Below are 22,952 nucleotides of genomic sequence, written 5' to 3'. Positions count from 1 at the left end.
TGCCAGCTTTCTCTTTTAGCTGTTTCTGTGTCTGTTTGTCCTGCACAAGAGGTGCTGGAAACTGCATCCATCTCTATTCTACTGCCCTGTCCTGACATGTTGGGTGCAAGGGAGCTCTGAAGCCTTCTTGCTGCAGAGATAGAGAGAAACTTTCATTCCCTTCCTTTCTGAGTTCCCAAAGGTCTCAATATCCCTCCAGAGGTGAGACTGCCTGATAGGGTTCCAATAACGCTTCTCCCTGACAAGTTTTATTTGATTCACTTTACTGCCAGTTTAGGAAAACTTTATGTGAATAAGAATAAGCTTAAATAACTTGCCCAAATTAAAAATTAAAGGTGCTTAGGCTGGAGAGACAGTTCAGTGGTTAGAGCACTGGCTGCTCTTATAGATATCCAAGGTTTGGTTTTTAGCATTCTTATGGTGGCTCACAACCATGTGTAACTCCAGTTCCAGGGGATATGACTTCCTCTTCTGGTCTCTAAGGACACTGCACACACAAAGTGCACAGACATACACGTAGGCAAACACACAAACAAATCCTTTTAATTAAAGATGCTAAATAGAAAACTAAATCAATTTTTTTTAATTTGAGCAAAAGAAGAGTCATGAACCAGACAGGAAGTGTTTGGAGCCATCTACCGGGATAGTATGGGTGGGAGAAGCTTTCAGAAGACAGGCCAGGAAGGAAGACAAAGACCACATCGTTTGCTTCAGATACAGAGTTGGTCTGATTTGGTCTAAGTAAAAGTCCCTCCCATCTCCCAGTCTTGAGAAGAACCATGATATAGTAAAAACCACAGCAGGTAAAAGTATCATTTACTGTATCAAAATAGCATACCCACTATGAGGTGAGCCATTAAAGAGTTAAACTCCAATAGCAGGCTTGCTGCTGGAAGGGCGCAGAAAGAAATATTCTCCTGAATTCTTCAGAGACACCAAACCATGTACTTAGGAGGAGCCAGGGGGCATCCCTCCCCCAGCACCTCTCATCCAACAACCCCACTGAACCAAAACGTGCACTCCCATGGTCCCGTTTTAACTCAGTCACCATGTGTGACTCATCTCCCCACTCCACACTTTGGGATAACGTAACTGAGTTTGTCATCTGGACACCATCTTTAAGTCTTGCATCTCAGAAACCCTGACACAGATCCATCTATGGTGAGGTCGCGTGCCCAACCTCGTTCCAGGAAGTGTTCATTAATGGATACTGAAGGGACCTGAGGGAAGCGCAGTCCCCTTCCTGCTGATGTGATACCAAGGACAGGTTCCGTCTGGATGATCCAGATTATCACTTGTTTGCAGAAGCAGATATGGGAAGATGGACTCACTATCAAGGTTTAAACTAACTAGATGAAGCCCCTGCTCTCTGGTAAACAGGAAAATTGGCCTTGAGTTCAATGGCTCGTGGCCACATTATCTTCAGCCAACATGTGCAAAACAGAACCCTGGCCTTGCCAAGAAGGGATGCTCTGTCCTTATCAGTCAGCTTTTTAAAGATGTAGAGGGCATGATCATGAGTCTCTATGACACACATGGGCTCTGAAGTCTGAGAAGCAACTGTGTACCACTCTCACAGTGATGGTCATGAACCTACTCAGCCGTTCTTTCTGCTCAGTGGAGGAGGAGGCCGTCTCGTGCGCTGTGACGTACCTAACACCCTCCCTAGTTTCCATTCACCAGCAGCAACTTTTCCCACTTCCCAGTCAACAACTAAAAAGATCCCCCTAAATGTATCTCTGGGGAAGCAGGGTGGAACCAGTCCTTGGTTGATCTCAATGAAAGCAAGGGCAATTGTCTCCCCAATAGAAGTTAATCCTGCATTAGAGATAGGGGCCCCTGAGTCAGATGCTCCTAATTTTACTCACAGCTCCCTATCCAAAGGCCCAATGTGTCAGGGGACATCAAAAACAAAATGTGTGTAATAAAAAAATAATAGCAATATAAAACAGATAATATTTATTAAAAGTATAATAGGTACCAACTGTAATAAAATTCTATCTGGTTGAAGTCTCATGATACCACTGTACACTACGATTTATCCACACGCAGAAGTCAAGGCTCAGAGGGGTTTAGGAACCTGTCGTGGTCGCACAGCTGGGGAACTGTGGTGCTGACTTTGAAGCTCATTACCTATGCCTGACCCTCATGCCTCTGCCACTAGGCTGTAGCCAGAGTACACACCCTTGGCTAGCTCCTGCCCCACCCACGAGTCCTCCTCCTTCTAGCACCTTCATTTTGTTTCTTTCCCAGATGACCCCATATCCACAGGCCCTTAACATGCTTTGGTGAGATCCATTCGCCTCTTTCAGCTTTAAGAATAGCCCACTTGCCTTTGCCGGCCATTGTAAGTAGATTAGAGATGGCTGTGTGGCCCAAACAAAGTCAAGGCAACTCAATTACAGGCCATTTACTGGACTCATTATAAGAGAGACATCTACTTTAGACTCTACGCAGGGCAAGAGGCAGGAGCCACTGGGACTCCCCGAGCAGAAAATGAGGGCGGTAATGATAATTTGTGCCAAAGGGATGCCATTTAAGCCAGAGGCCTCTGAATCCAAATCCCCCCACCAGTTCCATTGCAGGGGACAAAGAAAGCTCTTTTTAGTTCAAGTCAATTTAAGTTGTAACTGAACTGAATGTGACAGACACATGCCTTCCCTCTCCGTGGCTCTGTATTATCATCTGCAGGATTGGCTGCTGGGAAGACTGGCTTTTTTCCCCCAAGCGCCACGGAGACACAACTGTTAGGAGCCCACAAGGACCACCCGAGCCACAGCATCCAAGAGGAGCTAGAGTTTTGTTTGACTCTTGGGATCCAAAGGTTCTATCCAGGCTGTGTTGGACAAGATTGGCAGAAAAAGACCTCACATTCCTTTGTCGATAGCAAGTTCTATTTTCAAAGGCCCCTCTGGGAAACTCAAGAGAAGCCTACCCGTGATTGCCATGTCACGGCAATGTGGCAGTGGGGGCAGAGACTTTAGGGAAGGTAAGATGTGGTCCCTGCCTTCTGCACATTGCTGCCATGTTTCTGTCTGAGTGGGAGCATCCTGGCCTCCCAGATCGGTCTCCTCCAGGGAGAGAACCGAGGAAGAAAGTCCTAGCTCATGAAAGATGGATGTAGAGACCATGAATCGCGCGGGAGGGAGAGGGGAAGATAAGGATCCCAGCTCTGGAGGAAGGGAGGTGGATGAGACCTGGGAGCTGAGAGCTGCAGCCACTTCCCTTGTCCCGCTGCTGTATGGTTTCCTTCTGTCTACCTCCATGTCCCCAATGTCCCCATACAGAGCATCTGCCTTTCCAGAAAGAGTTCCTCTCAAAGTGGATGGCAACTCACTTGTCCAGAGGAAACCCCAAGACACACGCCAATGCCTCTAAGAACACTGGGAACACAGACTGCAATGGCAGCCTGACTCCAGGAGCAATCATAGAGGTGACACCATCAGAAAATTCTCTAAATGGCCTTTTCCTCTCTGGCTAAGAGTTGGACTTGGCTAATATTGCTTAGGAAAATAAGACACATAGTTCAGGAGCCCCAGAGAACTGACATTGGACCATAGACTAACCGGGCAGTTATACCTGAAAATCCCCACAACACTGCACTGGGCACGATGGAACACACTGGTCATTCCAGCACTCCCAAGGCTGCAGCTGAGGACTGTAAATTTGACGCCAACCCATGCTACACAGTGTGTGCAAGGCCAGCCCCAGCAACACAGTAAGAGCCAGTGTCCATAAACAGAAACGGGCTTTGGGAAGTCACTTTAGTTGGGAAAGTGCTGAGCATGCAAGCATGAAGCCCCAAGTTCAAGCCCCGCACTCACATAAAACACCAGGCATTGCTGGTACACGACGGAATCCCAGCATTGGGCAGCCAGGGATGGGTGGATTCCTGGAACTCATTGGAGGGTCAGCCTTGCCGACAGGGTGAGTTTCAGGAGAGTGAGAAACCCTACTTCAAAATAAATAAATACATACATACATACATTCATACATACCAAAACCAAACCAAACCAAAACACCCTCAAACCAAAAACTAAACAGGTGGATGGAACTCCCCAAAAGTGGCATCTGAAGCTGTTCTCTGGTTTCCACAGCCATGCACATACAGGTATGCATCTCATACATAAGAACACAATACACATATACATACAATAGACATAAGTCACCCCACACAATGTGCACACACTCACAATACAAACATACACATACACAGCTCCACGATACACACATACACATCCATGCACACACTTAAAATTGCATACATACTAACACACATCCATGTGTGCATACACATACATACACACAATACATGCATACTAACATATACATATAAACATGTTGTTAAGAGGCCGCTTATTTGTTCCCGGCTGTTCAGCCCCAAAATAACCACATAAAAACTGTATTAATTATATCACTGCTTGGCCCATTAGCTCTAGCTTCTTATTGGCTAACTCTTACATCTTAATTTAACCCATTTCTATTAATTTGTGTATCTCAACAAGGCTGTGGCCTACGGGGTAAAGTTCCAGTGTCTGTCTCTGGTGGGGCTACATAGCTTCTCGTGACTCCACTTTCTTTCTCTTAGCATTCAGTTTAATTTTCCCTGCCTAGCTCTATTCTGTTAAGCCATTGGCTGAAACAACTTCTTTATTCATTAACCAATAAAAGCAACACACAGATAGAAGGACCTCCCATGTCATAAACCTACACACACACACACACATATACACACACACACATATACACATAACACACCTGCATACTAACTACATACTTACATATATAAACGCACACATATATATACACACACACAATATGTATACACTCTAATGCCACATACAAATATGCAGACACAGACACATGTACACACATACACACATGTACATTAACATATACACACATACACATATGTGCACACTTACATGCATATACACATGCATACATACACAGTAACACACATACAAACACATATGCATACACATCCATGCTTATACATACACACCACAACAAAGGAACAAAAGACAGAGAGGACTGAGCCTCCCTGCTGCAATTATAGCTTGATCCTTCTAGCACCTCTGCGCTCTGAGAATTTCCAGAAAGACACAAGATGCCACAGGCCCATTCCTTATGGGTTAAACTGTGCACCACAGTCAAAGGCATAATTTGGGGAACTTGAGAGCCAAGATGACTTTTAAGTGGGTTAAAGAATGTGGAACAAAGACGGCGGGTGGTGGGTCGGAAGGGCTCTCTGGCTCCTCTCTGTTCTGAGCTGGAGTCAATTTGCTGCTCAAATGTTTCCCACAACAGCAAATAGCTCTGAAAGTCTGAAGCAAGGCTGGGCTGCCTGGCAACCCAGATGTGTTTGGGGGGAGCTGGGGAGGAGACAGGGGCTGGAGCAGGAAACTACTTCTTTACTTCTTCCCAAGCAAAAAGAAAACGGTTCCTTTTGTCTGTTCCGGGAGCACACGTTTAAAATGACAAGCCGAAGAAAATGAAAACAAGCCCTTGCCTTTGCAGGCATGTGGCGGGGAGAAAAACAGACATTGGACAGGGTGCAGAAAAACGAATTTCTGCAATTTTCTGATTTTCTTCCAAATGGGCCATCGATGCAAACTTGATTGTGTCTTAGGGCCTCCTCTGGTAATGGGGAGTCTGAGAACAGACCAGCCCTCCCTTGACCTCACAGCTTCACAGCTTTATGGCCAGTTGGGAAGGTAGAGGCAGAAATGACCAGGGTGGTCCAGGTATCTGAAAAATGCTTTGGGGAGGAGGCGCTGTGGGGTTCTTTTTGTTTTTGTTTTTGTTTTTTTTTTCATTTATTTATTTTTTATTTTTTGCTGTTTTCTTTCTTTCTTTTACAAATCTTCAAACATGAAAGAGATCAGAAGAGAAAAGATGTCTCTGTGAAATTGAATTATAACAGCATCAGGCAGTCTGCGCTCAGCAATTAAGAGGAGTGAACTTGAGGGTGCCGGACTGGATGGGGGTGGGGAAGGAGAGACCTACTTCAAACTCTGGTGCTTCCCGATAGGGGACATGGCTGGTGCTGCCAAGGGGGCATGGCAGCACTCAAAGGAGCTAAAGGCTGGGAAGAGGCTTCTCTGTGGTGGGGTCAATGCAGCTCCCATCTCAGAACACATGCCCACGTGGGGCCTCACAATGAGACCCATCTGGGAACAGAGCCTCTGTGAGGTGTTACCGGTGAGTGGACCCTGGTTCTCAATGACAATGTCCTCACAGGATGAAGGAAAGGAGTGCTGAGGTGTAAAAGTCATGGGGCAGCAGCAGGAGGGAAGGTGTGACTGGCAGAAGCTGCAGTGAGCAAAGCAACCACAAGCTGCAGAATGAGGACCACACTGCCAGGGGCCACCAGGAGCCGGGAAAGACAGGAAGGAATTTTCTCTAGACACTTTGCAGGCACCTTGATTTCTGATTCTGGCCTTCAAACCTGTGGGGGAAAGAAGCTTTGCTGCTTCGAGTCACAAAGTTTGGAACTAGTTGTCATGGCAGATGCAACAATCTCATTGCTACTTTGTGTGTATGGGGGGTGGGGATACACGCAGGTATGCAAATGTGTATGTGGAGGCCAAAGGCTGACCTCAGGGCCTCCCTCCAGCACTCTCCATCCTATTTTCTGGGGCAGGGTTTCTCACTGGACCTGGGCTCACTGATTCAGCTAGACTGGCGGGTTGCGGGGAGAGGCAAGGACCCTCTCCGTCCTGCTTCTACCATGCCAGAATTACAGGCACCACACCACCCAGCTCTTACCATGGGCTCTAGGATCCAAACTCAGGTCCCCACACTTGTACAGAGAGCACTCCACCAGCTGAGCCATCTCTCCAGCCCCTAATTATTACTTCTTGGAGGCAAAAAGAGCACCTGCAGATATTCGTGTCTGTGTCGTGACAGCTGTAACAGGACTGGGCTACTAGAGTGACAGCCGGTTTTAGCTGTCACATAACATAACCTAGGGTCACCGGGGAAGAGAATCCTTTTTGAAAATAATATTTCGTTTTAAGTTATGTTAATGTGTGTGGTTCTGCATGTAGGCAGTGCACATAAGTACAGGATCCTGAAGAGGCCCAAGGAAGATGTCAGATGATCCCCTGGAGCTGGAGTCATGGATAGGTGTGGGCCACCACATGGCTGCTGGGAACCACACTTAGGTCTTCTGCAAGAGCAGCAATTGCTCTTAACCACTGAGCCACCTCTCGGGCCCCAGGTAAGAGATTCTTAATGAAGAATTATCTAGAATAGACTAGACTATCTAATCTGTCTTGTGGGCATGTCTGTGGGGGATTGTCTAAATGACATAGGAAGACTTTGTCCATTGTGGGTGGCATCATTCCCTAGGCAGAGCGTCTTGAACAGCATAAGAAAAGAGAGAGCTAGCTGCGAGCAAGTAACAGATTTGTTTATCTCGCATGCTCTTGACTGTGAATGTGATGTGATTTAACTGCTTGACTTCCCCCAAATGATGGACTGTAAACCTGAACTATCAACCAAAAATCAAATAAGCCCCTGTTTTCCCCCTAACTCCCTCATCAGGATATTTTATCACAGCAACAGAAATGAAACTATAACACTCTTCAAATGGAGGCACTTATGGTATTAATACCCTTTCTGGCTTCTCGTTAAAGCCACAAAGCCTGGCAGTAAACTTTTTGTTTATTACCAGTTGCTGTGGCTGTCAAGTGGCCAATCCCCTCAGAAGCAACACTGGAGCATGCAGGGCCTGTGCCTCCTGTTTCTTTTAGCTCTCTAGGTGTGGCATACACCCTACAGGTTGGTCACCATGAGCAGGTAGGAAGTTGGATTTAGAACTATGCAGCATGTTTAATAAACTTTGCAATCCTTATGACTATCTAATTCAGGATTTTTTATCAGTCCCAGAGGCTGACATCACTCCCTTCTCATCACCTGTCCTTACTACTGATCACTGCCTCTTTCTGGTTTGCCTGTTCAAGACATTTTATACAAATGAAATTACAGTCGCTAGAGTCATTAGTATGTGACTTCTTTCAGCATTGTATGTTTGAGGTTCACATACACAACGGCATATCTCATAATTTAATTCCTTATCGGTACTTCATTTTTTTCCACTACATAGGGACCTCACAGTTGCTGATTCACCCAGCAGCTGATGAGTGGTTTCTATGTCTGGCTATAATGATAATATTTCTGTACACGTTTGTGTCCTCTGTGACATTGTATAGCATGCTACCCTTTGATCTCTGGTGGGAGTCCAGGACTCTGCCCTTCGTGCTGATAAGTTACAAGCTGACTTTATTGGATTAACCATCCCTAGTCCTTGTAAAGGAGGTGGGAGCCAGCCTCAGTGCCATTTGTCAGGCTTCTCAAAAACAATCCACCTCCTCTGCTCGGGAACCAATGCTCTCTTAGCCCTCTTGTAGATGAAGTCCCATGGTACATCTCTTTAGCTGCTTTCCTGCATTCATCCTTTTTAGTCATTGGCTGGAACACGCTTAGAACATGCCACAGTTGAGATTGTTTTTTATTTATTTATTGAAATATGCAGAGATCATACCAAGGCTATGTTGACTCGGTTGGGGAACCAGAGGTCACTGATTATGGTGACTGTGCCTCACTCAGCGGTCACAGGGATCACAGCTAATGATTCAGTTTGTATACAAGAGTGAGGGGAGAAAGGGGCATCGCCTCTGCGCCCATCTTAGGCTACTACATTCCTCGCCCATTTTATGGTCCCACCTCTGGAAGACAAGGCTATGAAGGGCTGGATGCTGGCTTTAAAACAGCTTTTCCTTGTCCCCTCCATTGTCAGGATTAACTCCACACTTCACCACCATATATATAAGTAAAGAATTTAAATGAAGTTACCCTCCAGAACTTGACTGTAGGACCCTGTTGCTGAAGACACTATATACTTGAGTCATAGAACATGAAGAAATCAAGCAGGTATTCACATGGAAGCTTCATTCCTATTGGAAAGCTTTCATGGTGCTAGAAGGCTCCAGGCACACTATTGGTGGAGAAAAGTAATCATCAATCCTACCTAGCTGTGAATTTTACAAAGTACAATAATGAGCAGCCCGGCAAGACATGTACACTGTTTCAACAATGGCACAAACATTGGGTGTATAACCAACCACTTTCTGATTGGATTTAAGGCCCATCCCACAAGATGGAATCTATACCTGGCATCATTACGGGGACCAAGAACCTGTGTCTAGACAGGCTGTAGGCACTAAGAAGAACCTACTGCTAGCACTCTGCTAACTGGACAGACCTAACAACTTACCCTTATATCCTTAGACTAATATAGCTCTCAGCCCTCATCAGAGACGTGTCTCTCGACAGCAGATGGTGATTAACACAGAGAGCCTTAACTCTTCAATGTGCAGAGAGTTAGAGACTGGGGAGTGCTCCGACAAAAATGGGACATACGTTATCACATCCTCTTTCTGCAAGACACTAGGATCACTGAGGAAGAAGAGGTGGAAGGATTGCAAGAGCCAATAAATGAGGACAAACAGTGCTTTCAGGGCACAGCAGGGAAGGTGCGCATAGGAACTCTCAGCAGTTATAACAGCATTCACCAGACCTTTGCAAGCTCGAGTCAGACAAAACTCCAGCGTGGAAGTGGCAGGTGGGCACAAAGTCCTGATGGAGGAGTGTCTATGTGTTATTTTCATTATTAATAAAGATACTGCCTTGGCCCTTTAAGAGACAGAAAATTAGGTAGGCGGAGTAGACAGAACAGAATTGTGGGAACAAGGAAGCAGAGTTGGAGAGATGCTTCAGGCATTCGCCATAGTGAGTCTCCATGCTTCTCCTCTCCAAGATGGACGCAGGTTAAGGTCTCTCCTGGTAAGCCACTCCTCGTGGTGCTACACGGATTACTAAATATGGGTTAAAGGAAGATGTGAGAATTAACCAATAAGAGGCTACAGATAATGGGCCAGGCAGTGTTTAAAAGAATACAGTTTCCGTGTAATTATTTTGGGTAAAGCTAGCCGGGTGGCGGGACACAGCCCCGCTGCTCCATCTACAAAGTCCTGCCCTGAGCTGAGGAGCTACTGGTAATTGATAGCTGCTAGGAGAGGAGAATCCATACATTTTCTCTAAGAGTGCATCCCTTGGTAGGCAGATCATGCTCCAGTGCAGGACGCACATCCAATATATGAGCAGCACACACTAGACCCATGGATTTAAAAAGAAAGAGAGAGATACAATACAGAGTTTGGTGGGTAGAGATGGATTGAAATTCTCAAAGAATTAATAACAAAATAATCCTCTTGGGGTGGGGCTGAAGAGATGAGTCACCAGTTAAGAGCATTTGCTGCTTTTCCAGAGGATCCAGGTTGGGTTCCCAGCACCCACATGGTGGTTATAATCTGTAACTCCAGTTCCTGACATTGGATGCCCTCCTCTGATCTCCATGGTCTTGAGACAAGCATCTTGTGTGCACACATACATGCAGGCGAAACACTCAAACACATGAAAGAGAAAAACAAATAATCTGAATTTTTGTTTTTTTTATAAAAAGCCAAACCCCTTGAGATTGATGTCTTAGAGGATCTACTTCCTCAGCAGAGGACAGAGCAAGGTAAATGGCTCCCATGCATCCTAAGGAATATTAGAAGGCTTGGAAAAGGAAGTAGAGAGGTTTCTGCTTCTCCTTTGTGGAGGGTTGGCCTGGGCTGAGCTGGAAGCTACCTAAAAGGAGAGACTTTTGCTATCCTAGGTCTCAGAGCTTGAGCAATGCTTCCTGAGTGCTGGAGAAACACAGAAGTACATAGGAGCAAAGATACATGTGAAACAGCGAGCTTCCCTCTTCAGCTGTCACCTCTGGGTGTTCCAGAGCCTTCTACATTTAACGATCTGTACTCAGTTTGAATGCTTAGTTGCCGACAGGGCTGGGAGCACATGGTCTGTTTCTTCATCTGGTCATCGTTAACTGATCCTTCTTCCATTCTGTCTCAGCATCCTCGTCCTGCTGCCTCCATGACTATGCTTGTCCATTGAGCCACCTTCCAGCAAGGCCTGCCTCATTTAAAATGCATTCTCAGGACTTTCTCCTTTTCTCCCTGGTCATACTTATGGCATTTGCTTCCTTATTGGGGGTTGGGGGGAAGTTCTCTTCTCCCACTAGTGCAGAAAACCCACTCAGGAATGTGGTTACCCTGGTTCCTTCACTGCTATAGAACAACGCTCTGCCAATGGGCTTAGTCAATATGAGAGGAACAAAGATTTACTGAATTAAAAGAAATGCTGAATGCACGGTGAAAATGGGAGAGTGTTGGGTCTTGTTTGGCTCAAAAGAAGGTAAAAAAAAAAAAATCTGGAGACAGCGATGGTTTAGAATCCCAGAGAGAAAAGACAACTTTGGAGATGGGAAGAAGGCTTTCAGGGGGTAATAGTGTTGGCTATGCAATCATGATGACCTGAGTTTGAAGCCCCAGCATTTATGTAAAAAGCTGGCATGGTTGGTAGTGCCTGTAGTCCCAGCAGTGGAGCCTAGAAATATCCAAAGGCCCTGTCTCAAGGAAGTAAGGTGGACAGCGACAGGAAGACAACCAATATCCAGCACCAGCCTCTGTGAGCATGGGCACACGCATGTGCATGCGTCACAAACAATACAGACATGAGATAATACATAAATAAACGACTTGGAGAATGCAAGCCTTTCATTTGCTCAAGAGCGGGCTTCCCATAGCTGTTCTTAGAGGTTATTTGTGGGAGTGGGCAGAGAACCAAGATCCCCCCTGTGGAGTAAGAGCTGGATGATTCAGAGGAGGGTGGCTACCTGAGCCCCCTGAGCATCTTACAGGCACATGGCTATTTCTCCAGCCTGCTGGGCGCAGAGCTTTCCTGCCTGGCCTGGAGGGCTCACTGCTCATGAAGTTGCTTGTGGGATGGATTCTCTGAGCAAAGCCTCGCCTCCCTGGCTAAATGCTAAGGTCTTCAAGGGTCTCTGAGATGCTCCCCAGCTTAAGGCATCTAGCGTCTGAACATGCCTGCTCATTTGACAAGTACAAGGTTGAGAATGAAGGCCTTATCATCACCGTCCAGGCTGTGGTAACTGTGCCCAAATATTGTGGTCAGTTCTCAGTCCAGATGTTCGATGGCAAATGTTTGACAGAGTGAGCAGAGCGTGCACAATCCATCAATGATGCAGGATCTTCCTCCAAATCCAGGGCCTGAAGAGGGCACCCTGCACAGGCAAAGGTCTCATATCTCATCTGTCCACAGGGCACATCTCTTAAGGGAAACTGGACATTTTTTTTCTGAAATTTGCACATGGCAACTGGGTTTCCTTTAAAAATTTCCTCAGTTATGAATAAACTTGAAAGAGATAATGTGCCTTGTGACATGAGTTTTCAATCCAAATATTACATGCAACTTAATTAAATGGTCAATGTGTGACCTTGAAAACAAGGTATGGGTTGGTAGACTGACGGACGAAGTTGGGAGACAGTACCTGGGAATGACTGAGTGATTTCTGCAGCTTGCCACAGGAGTATCAGAAAAAGAAACGAGCTGCTTTTTGTTTTGTTTTTGAGATGAGGTCTCATTATGTAAACCTGGCAGGCCTGGAACTCTCTATGTAGCTCAGGCTAGCCTTGAACTCACAGCGAACCACCTTCCTCTGCCTCTTGCATGCTAGGATTAAAGGCATGTATTGCCATGCCCCGATTTCAAAGAGAAACATAGACGAGGTAGAGGTTGGAGAATAAGGAGATAGGAAAAGCTGAGATCTGCAATAGGGGAGCACAGAAAGGAATACCATATGATAAATTGGTCAAATGGGCCAATGGTCAACTCAAAGCCAGATACCAGAAAATCCCCAGATAGTTATACCATCCATAACTCTCTCCTCACTTCATGATATTTTATTTTCCATGTTTCACGTGTTTGTATCATGCATGTATGTGAATGCATGTTTCAACGTGTGTGTGTACATATTTTTGCAAATGTGTGAGCGCCCGGAGGCCCAAGGTGGATGCTGGAAACCATCCTCCATCTCTTTTACACCTTATTCATGGAAGCAGAGTTTCTCAATCAACCCAGAGGTTATAGATGTGGCTGGTCTCCTAGCCAGCTTGTTCTGTGACTTTCCTATCTCTTCCTCCCAAGGCTGGAATTACTGATGGGCTGCCCTGGGGACCTGAACTCCAGTCTACACTCTAGCATGGCAAAGGTGTGGCTCTCTGAACAATAATTCCCCAGTCACCCTTCACCTTTTAATATTTATTTATTTATTTATTATGTGTATTTGCCTTTGTGAGTTTATATGTAAACATGCATGCAGGAACCCACAGAGTAGACACCGGAGCCCCTGGAACAAGAATTACAGGCATTTGTGAGCCACTATTTAGGTTCTGGAGACTGAACCTAGGTCCTCAGCAAAACCAGTAGGTGCTCTTAACTGCTCATCTCCCCTTTATTTTTAAACGATTTCCCTCCCCTGTTTCAAATAGCAAAACTGGGTCTTTGGAATGAGAGTTGATCACTCCAAGGTAAACCGTCAGACAATACTTTTCTTTCTGGTCACTGGGGTCAGAACTGAGATGTAGGTACGTGGGTCTCTGTGTGTTCTACATATAAGCACGTGGGATTCTGCATGTGCTCTAGACATAAGCACTTGGGTCTCTGTGTGTGCTCTGGGTCTCCTGTGCTGTGGAACTTGGTGTCAAGTTTAAGGTCAGGGGACATGTAGCCTTTGCACGAGACCTGTTGGGATTTGTGATTGGAATGCTGCGGGCCAGAATGTGGCCACTAAGACACACTCAACTCTGGGACTTTTTCACTTCCATGCTCTGAAAGCCCTGCTTTCTAGAAGATGGTCCTTCCTAACAAAGCCAGGGTGATATGTCAATCAGCTTGGAGGACAAGCATGAGAGCCGGGGGATTCACAGCACAATGTCCCTTTGCTGCTAAAATAGAACTCAAGGGAGTTTCATAATTTAAAACAAATCTGTGGGTAATATTCAATCTTCGTATGTTCGAGACACTGGTATAAACCACCCCATAAATACAGAATTATCACAGACCTGCGGAAGCGGGTAATAAAATTGAATTTATCTTTAAGATAAGGATTTTGAGGCTGGGAAGAGAAGTCTTGCAAGTCACCCAGGCTGTGTGTGGCAGGAACAGGACCAGAACAGAGGTTCTAGCTTAGGAATGAAAAATCCAGACATCATTCACGATAGCCAGGCCAGAGCATCTCCCCTGCATCCAGACTGCCTAGTCCTTAGATCCAGGCTGCTCAGAGGTTCTCAGACTCACCCTGTAGAGAGCAGAGGCTGCACTTTCTCAAGGGGAATGCTATTTCACACAAGTGGGGGACAACAAAGGGTGCCTCTGACATGTCACAACTCCCTCCAAGTGTTGCAGTTGCCTGCCCATCTGTCCCACATCCCCAAGCCAGTACTGCCTGTATTCAATTTACAAGATCCATGAGCCCCAGGCAAAGCAATGAACTCAGATTTAAACTCAGAACTTGGATCAGTAACTTCCCTGCTCAGCTTGGGGGTGGGGGCAGGCGAAGTGGCAGTAGCAGTGAAGCTGGATCTTCTTGCTGAATCTCCACCACTGTGGCTCCTCACTGATAAGGTGATGGCACTTGCAGGAAGCCACAGACACATTTCCAGAGAATACTCTGCCCCGCCCCCCACCCCCCCGCCCAGGCCCTGCCCCCGAACCCATCCATTTCAACCCCATGAAAGACACGGGTTTTGCAAAGGGAGGGGGTTTTATTTTAAGTCCTTCCATTACACCCAGAGCAACAGAAAATCGGACCCACAGCATCTGTCCACTCATAAATAGCAAGAAAGAGCAGAGGGTGCAGCTCAGCCACCGAATATTCAGTTAACACGAACAGATGGGACCGCTGTTTGATCACGGTTTGGTTCCTGAAGATCACGGACACAGGAAAAGTGTGTATATTGATAAGACAGAGCACTCAGTAAGTAATTATTGGAACCTGGGGGATTAAGAAATGTATCAAAATCTTAGAACTTGAATTCTTTATGTGACACACACACACACACACACAAAAGCAAAAGCCTTAAAAATAACCATCCTGGCAGCCAGACTGCAAGAATAAGCCTGCTCTGGAGTGTGGAATAGCAGGCTGGCTTTCTGTTTTGAAAACATTTTCCCCCAAAGCAAATCATCTGACACACACACACACACACACACACACACACACACACACACACGCACGCACACGCACACACACACGCACACACACATGCACACACATATTTCTAAGAAGAACAAAATGTAGCTACAGCAATTATAACCCAAGGTTTCCTGACTGCCCACCAAAAAGCCCTCTCTTTTGATTATCTTACTTTTCAGCTTTACTTGAAGACAAACCTCAACTGCCTTTCCCTATCGTGAAACTCCTGGACTCCTCTGAAGCGGCTCTGCCTCATGGGGCTTTCCTTAGGCACGTTATAAAACACATGTCCCTGAGCTGAGTTTCAAAACCCTCTTAGTGAGAAGCAGCCCATAAGAACTCCGCCAGACACCCTGTGCCCAGCTCATAGTAGCCATGGAGGCGAGCTTCCCAAGATGGAGCCTGTCTGCTGTTTTGCTAGGCATACCCCTAGAATCACTGAGCTGTCCTAGCTACCAAAGGGAAACACGAAACCAATGGAACAAGATAGGTAAGACTTGAGTCTTTTCTTAGATACAGCCTAGAGGCCATCCAATACCCCTGGGCTGGGCGTGAATATGCAAGCTCATATCACAACCCACATCCCTAGACAAGCAAATGAAGACAAAGAAAGGTTAGCCTCCTTGTCCAGTCTGATGAAACCTCAGGGCCAAAGGCCCTACCATCACAACACTGAAATTCTTCAGCTTTGCCATCCTAAGGCCAAGGCTCCCAGGATGGTAGAAAGACAAGCGGTCATCTCAGCTTTGAGGTTTTTGCATGGCTTTTGGCTGCCAGCATAAAGGTTCCATTTCTTTGAAACACAAACCCATCACCCTCACTGGTAGTGCTGGGCTACTATGACTGTTGGAACACCCACAACAAGGTGGGGGCTCCCACTTTCACCCAAGTTCGTCAACATTACAGACAGAGAAAGCCAGTCTCTAAAAAGGTACAAAACCTTCGGATCAATAGAAAATGAGAAAGAGGGACTATCATTGGGTGGTACACCCTAAAACAAAATAAAACCCCCTGAGCCCTTTAAAGTGGGTGGTCTCCCCAGTTATGGGGCCCCTTCTTTATCTGAGAAGTCAATGACACTTGCAAGTCAATGAGCTGATCTTGCTCAGGGTTGTTTCCTTGAATTTTAATTCTGTAGCTGGCAGAGAAAAAGGGGCCACCTACAAGGCAGCATCGCCCTCTTCCTGTTCATCACCCACAACAGACAGAGCCTAGGAACAGTTTCCCAGCACACCTGGGCTTGAAATCATTGGCTTCTGTATTAAGGGGCGGGTCCCTCGGGAGGTGGCAATTGCCCTACCCCATGCACGGAGTCAGACTTCACTCTGGACTCAGCATGGCAGGAGGCCAGCCTGGGCACCTACCTCAGGATGAAATGGTCCACAGTAGAGTTATTGGAGATGGTGACAGAGGCAGTGACTATGTCTCCCTGCTTGACGGGCTGGGAGGGCAGCCAGATGACCACATTGCCATCCAAACGCAGTTCGCTGAGCTGGATGCTGTTCTGGGTGCGGAAAAGGCCAATGCTGCCAATCTTCTGCAAGTGGGACGTCCTGTCCTCCTGTCCATCCTTCCCTGGACGGATGGCATTGTCCTTTCTGGTGCCACCTCCGGTGCAATCCCCTCGCTCATCCCCCGGATGCACAGTGTAGTACAATTCCACGAGGTTCCCTTCTGGCTGCTCCGCAGACCTCCTTTGCCCGGACATAATCATCGGGGGACTGAACCAGCCAGGCAGCATCTCCAGCTGGGCCACGCACAGCCCCAGGGCTCCAGCCAGCTGGCAGCTGCCCCGAACTTCTCGGGTATCTTGGAAAGCAAAGACCCTCAGGCAGGGCAGTTTCTCGGCCACTCTGTGGTCATCCCAGTCTCTGCCCACAATATGGAAGAGCACCTGCACTTTGGGCCGACTCAGGTAGACTTTCTCTTGGAGGATGTAGGCCTTGAGCCTCCAGTCAAAAGGAAACTGATTTGCTGGGCCTAAAAAGTTGGGGTTCAACATCAAGTCCAGGGGTATAACCTTTTCTGCAGAGTATGGCCCATAGCTGGCATTTAATACTGGGGGCTGCCTGGCCTTGTAGGTAAAGAAAGACTCCACCCTGGACTGCAGGCTGGCATTCCGCAGCAGGTCAGGGTTGGCCTCCTTTAGGAAGAAGGAGGTCTCAGTTCTGAGGATGTGGAAGCTCACGGGCAGGTACGGCGGCAATGAAGAGAATCTCTGGATATTATCAATGATCCGGCGACCTTCTGCCACTAAAGGGAGAGAAGAGAAGAAGTGCAGTCAATAAGAGGCTGGCGTATTCTGGTCGCGATGTTCAGGCCGCAATTGAGAACAAAGGGATTAAAGACCCAAAGTCCAGGAGATCGAAGCCATGAAGAGACCTTCTGGAAGTAGCCAAGGCTTCCAGATGGTCCACGAATTAAGAATTTTTAAGTTCCAATATGTAAAGTAGACTGAAATATGTAAATCTGGGAGTTGGGGAAATGACTTAACAAAGTGCTTGCCATGCAAATTTGAGGGCCTGAGTTTAGATCTCCAGAATAGAAAAAGAAGAGGAAGAGGAAGAGGAAGAGGAAGAGGAAGAGGAAGAAGAAGAAGAAGAAGAAGAAGAAGAAGAAGAAGAAGAAGAAGAAGAAGAAGAAGAATTAGAAGAAGAAGAAGGTGGTAACGGTGTTTGTGGTCCCAGCACTTCGGAGGCAAAGACAGGAGGAATACTAAGCCTTCCTGGTCAGCTAGTCCAGCCAAATCAATGACCTTAGGAGTAAGAAAATGACCCAAAATCCACAAACAAACCCTTAAAAAGAAAGGTTTAGTTTGAGGTAAAGACAGTACTTCAAATCCTGAGGCAAAAATATAGATTTTAATAAATACTGCTGGGGCATTTGGGTAGACACTTGCTTCAAAAAATTAATATTAGATCCAAATATTTTTCAATTTATTTATTATTTTATGTACATTGGTGTTTTGACATGGGTGTCAAGTCCCCTAGAACTGGAATTACAGATCATTGTGAGCTGCCATGTGGGTGCTGGGAAATGAACCCCAAGGTCCACTAGGAGAACAGTCAGTTCTCTTAACCACTAGTCACCTCTCCAGGCCCTAGATCCAAATCTTATAAGCAGGATTAAACCCGAGAGCCAGAGAGATGGCTCAGTGGGTAAAGTAGTTGCCATGTGAGCTTAGAGATGGAAATTCAAATCTCCAGAACCCATGTAAAGGTCTGCACTGGGGAGGCAGAGATGGAAGGATCTCAGGGGCTCTCCAGCAAGCCAGTTTAACTGCACTGGTGAGCTCCAGGTCTGGAGAGAGATTTTTGTTTGAAAACTAAGCTGGAAGACAACAGAGGAAGACACCCAATGCCAACCTTTGGCCATTACACACCTGCATGGGTACAAACCCTCACGCATCTGTGCGTACTTATGAATACACAGCACAGAGTCTCGCATACAAATTATAATAATACTAAACTCTGAATGGATCTGTGAAGAAGTAGAGGATAACTGAGGGAGAAGAGAAAGAGAAAAGATAAGGAGACACAAACAGAGACAGAGGGGAGGGAGAAGAAGAAAATCTATCTGAAGTAGACACTGTAAAATATGAGGCATCTGGGCAAAAGGTAAATAGAAACAGTGACTAGAGAAATGATTCAGCTGGGCGGTGGTGGCGCACGCCTTTAATCCCAGCACTCGGGAGGCAGAGGCAGGCGGATCTCTGTGAGTTCGAGGCCAGCCTGGTCTACAAGAGCTAGTTCCAGGACAGGCTTTAAAAAAAGCTACAGAGAAACCCTGTCTCAAAAAACCAAAAAAAAAAAAGAGAGAGAGAGAGAGAGAAATGATTCAACAGCTAAGAGTGCTCGCTGCTCTTTCAGAGGACCCAGGTTCAATTCCGAGCACCCATATGGCCGCTTAAACCTATTTATAATCTCTAGTTCTAGAGGAACACAGTGCCCTCTTCTGGCCCTCATGGGTACTGCATGCACACAGCACACAGACAAAGTATATTAAGAAGTATGTGACAGGTGGATCTCTGTGAGTTCGAGCCCAGCCTGGTCTATGGAGTTAGTTCCAGGACAGGCAGCTGGTTCCAGAGAAACCCTGTCTTAAACCCCCCCCCCAAAAAAAAATATGTGGAACATGAAGTTCTTTTTACTATGTTACAACTCTTCTAGCCATTGTCAAAGCCAAAATAAAGAAAAGCAAACATATTCAGCAAAGCAAAAAGAATGTGAGCAAGCCATCTTAGTTTTATATCCCCCATCTCCTATATACAGATCTTGCCTGCTTGTTAGGAAAAACAGCAACAGCAGAAATCCTCCTCCATTATTCAAAAACCAGGAGCAAAAACAGCTGTATTCACATGGAAGGATTTCAAGTCCTCTGGTAATGTGGACCGCTTGGGCTTGGTAACTTTAGTCATTAATCACTGAAGGCCATGCTGTCACCAATGTCTTCCTTTACAGCTGAGGACAGAGTACTCATCACCAAATGTGCAAGAGGCTGAATAAGTCAACCATCTCCTGCTTAGGAGGGAGCCCTTAAAGGCCCCAGGGCCCTTCTGGTCCCCTTCACGATTCAGCTCAGGCAGCAGCCAGCACTCCTGGCGGTAGCCTGCCTACTGCCCTTCAGTCTGTTCAGATCCGGATGATGCCCGGACCCACCTGAAAATTGATTTTGCTCAACCCACAGCATCTTACAAGATTTCTCTAAACGGAAACACCATTTTAAAAAGCTGAGAGTCTCTGGGTCTCCAGCTTCCCTCTCCACATAGTGAGAATGGAAATGGCGGGGTTTTGTCTGCAAGTGAACAGAGTAAGCGATTTGCATCTGCGTGCTGGCTGTTGTCTGGTACTCAGCCCCTGCATCCTGAGCGAGATGCCTGCTAGACCCCTCAGCATGGACTTAAAGTTTACAACCCTTGTTTAGAATCATCAGACGGTTAAGTCTGTGCCTATTGGGGTTGCTCAGATTCCACACTAAGTCAGAATGGACAACACATATGCCTCCCTCTTGTGTTCCTTTATCCATCCCAGATAACTTTTCAGCAGTGAGTAGGCTGATAGCCATTTGCTTGTCTGTGATGAGATCCCCATGAGGGCTTTGACTTCCACTGTTTAGGACACTACAAAGTCTCTGACTGCATGCAGGGCTCAAGATCATGAATGCCCAACCTCCACCTTGGCAACCTCAAGACAGCCTGCCTCCTTGCCTGGTCCTTGTGACTCCCAAGGAGCCCAAACTATCCCATCCATAACTGAGAAGCTGGGAGATCTTTCTCTTCCTTTCTTTCCAATCTCATTCCCCCTAACCCCATCCCCCCACTCTCACCCCCCCAATCCCTCTCCCTGTCTCTCCTTCCAACTGCAGCCTGCACACCCCCCTGAGCATATGGGACATCCTGCTTGCTCTCCTCTGGAAGCATCCCTAATCCCTTCCCTGCAGGGACACTGGCAAGCAGATCAAAGCTGCCTTTTGGTTCTGAGTCCAGATGAACTTAGGTTGTCAAGATGTCTCTTCAAAGAAGTAACACTCTGTTCCTAGCCCCAGAGGCCCTGTGCTGAGGTCACCAGTGACAAGGGCACCTTCATTCCTTTCTTGTTAGGGACGGGGAGATGGCTGAGCATCTTCGATTTAACCCACTCGGTCCTCTGCCAGCTTCAAAGACACCCAAAAGCTCTGCCAAGGTACCGCTTTCCAGGAAGTCCTCAAAGTGTCACAGTGACTGTTTAAGAGACTCACAAAGTTTGACAAAGTATCAAGAGGCAAATAGCCACATCTAGTAACTTTCATTTTAAAGTATTTAGCCCTCTCCAAAAACAGTTCTTAAGAACTTGAAGTAGAGAGATTTAGAGCCACTTTTATTTGGGGAAGAGTGAGCCAAGGCTAGGCAGACAAAGCAGAGCATGGGATTGTAGGGTCTGTCTGTCGCAGGGAATGCTGGGAACATGAAGCTTTGCCAACAAGTTGTTGCCATTAATTTTCACTCTTCCTTTCTTGCACAGAAGGGGCCTCTCTCTCTATATCCGCTAGAGAGAGACCTCCGGAGAGACGGTCGAGACAAGTCATAAGAGAGATCCCAAGAACTCACACCGTCCGAACGGAGATTCCTCCTCTCTCTCTACTCTCTCCTCTCTACTCTCTCGCTCTCCCCCTCTCGTCTATCTTCATCTCCCTCCCTCTCTCTATCCTCTCTCTCCTCTCTCTTCCCTCTCTCTCTCTCTCTCTCTCCCTCTCCCTCTCTCTCTCTCCCTCTCTCTCTCCCCCCCCCTCTCTCTCTCTCTTGTCTCTGTGTGTGTATGCATGCGTGTGCACCTGTGAATGTTGTGTGCACACGTGCGTGTGTGCAGGTGCAAGTGTGTGTGAGTGTGCATGTGGATATCAGAGGAACATTTCAGGTATCATTTCTGAGTCTCTATTTACCATTTTGGGGGAATGGGGACAGGGAGGATAGGGTCTCATATTGGTCTAGACCCTTCGAACTAACCCCAAGATTTGTCTTTTCTCTGCCCCCTCCCCCAACACTGGAATTACAAGCATGTACTACCACGCTCTGAATTTTAAGTGTAGGTTCTGGGGATCAAACTCAGGTCCTTATGTTTACAAGGCAAGCACTTTACCAGTAGACTGAGCCCTCTCCAGGCTCCAGGAGGGGGATAATTTTTCCTGCTTTCTCTAAAAAACTAAAACAAATCCACAAATGACCTTTTTGCTTTTGAGCAAATGTGGAGTTCAGTCCCTGCAAGATGAAGGGGGAGTGGACTTTCTGCTCAAATCTTCAGAGCTGGGGCTCTGTCTTCTGGGCTCACTCTGTATCTTCAGCATACCGTCTGAGGGTACCAGCTCTGGTCTCTGTGCTGAACCTAGTTCAGAGCCCTTACAGTCTGTGAGATTGGACCTGAGTCAAGTTTGGGAGTCCTAGGTAAAAGCTAAGGGCAAGCAGTTTGAGTATGAAGATATCTGCATTTGATCCACTCGCCAGCCATATGGCACTGGGTCCATGTTTACTTTCTGTAAGCTTCTAGCAAGATGGCACAGCTCACAAAAGCGCTTGCTGCCAAGACTGACGCCATGAGTTTGGTCCCCAGGGCTCACACGGCAGAAGGACATAACTAACTCCCAAAAGCTGTCCTCTTGCTTCCAGAAATACAAATTAAGTGAACAAAATGAAAAAAGAAAGAAAAAAAAGAAAAGAAAACATTATAATCGTCAGTCACAAATATGACAGGTGTCCTGGCTGAGCTACCACTGTCTTTTTCGGTTTTGACGCCCACAAAGGAAGAAGCCTGGGCTGAGTACTGGAGGTTGAAGGAATGTGGGAGAGAGCAGGGTCATCCCACTGATGGTAAACGAGCCAGCTACAGCCACATCACCAGGTGAGGCAGCTCATTCTTAGTAGCCCAGCCCAGGTAAGACACTAATGTGAGACCAAAGCTTATTGCAGCCTCCAACTTTGGGGGTGTTCCCTCACAAAGCCACTCCTGACGGAGAAGGAAGTAGGTTGACTGCATTCTGGGCAGGATTCTGAGATAGGGTTTTCTGTAGCTTTGGAGCCCTGTCTTGTAGACCAGGCTGGCCTTGAATTCATAGAGATCTGCCTGCCTCTGCCTCCCGAGTGCTGGGATTAAAGGTGTGCACCACTACCACCAGGCCAAATCTTAAACATCCTATGAGAATGTCTACATACTGATGAGGAAATGGGGGACTAGAAAAAGACTTTTTTCCCATGAAATCCTGATTGTACTGGTGCTGTTCAAATTCATATCAAGTTGGCTGGAGCCAGAGA

The 22,952-nt window shown here is 46.7% G+C and overlaps 1 protein-coding gene across 1 annotated transcript in view; it reads right to left on the bottom strand.

The window, feature by feature from the left end:
- The window catches only part of Tmem132c (transmembrane protein 132C), a 308,513-nt gene that overhangs the window by 179,906 nt on the left and 105,655 nt on the right, over positions 1–22,952 (bottom strand). The window contains exon 2 of the mRNA XM_038346877.1: positions 16,537–17,425. Coding sequence (XP_038202805.1) covers positions 16,537–17,425 — 889 coding nt within the window. The remainder of the gene's footprint in view (positions 1–16,536; positions 17,426–22,952) is intronic.

This window comes from Arvicola amphibius, chromosome 10 (genome assembly GCF_903992535.2).
Source record: "Arvicola amphibius chromosome 10, mArvAmp1.2, whole genome shotgun sequence".
Taxonomy (NCBI): domain Eukaryota; kingdom Metazoa; phylum Chordata; class Mammalia; order Rodentia; family Cricetidae; genus Arvicola; species Arvicola amphibius.
This window is presented reverse-complemented; position numbering and strand designations above follow the sequence as displayed.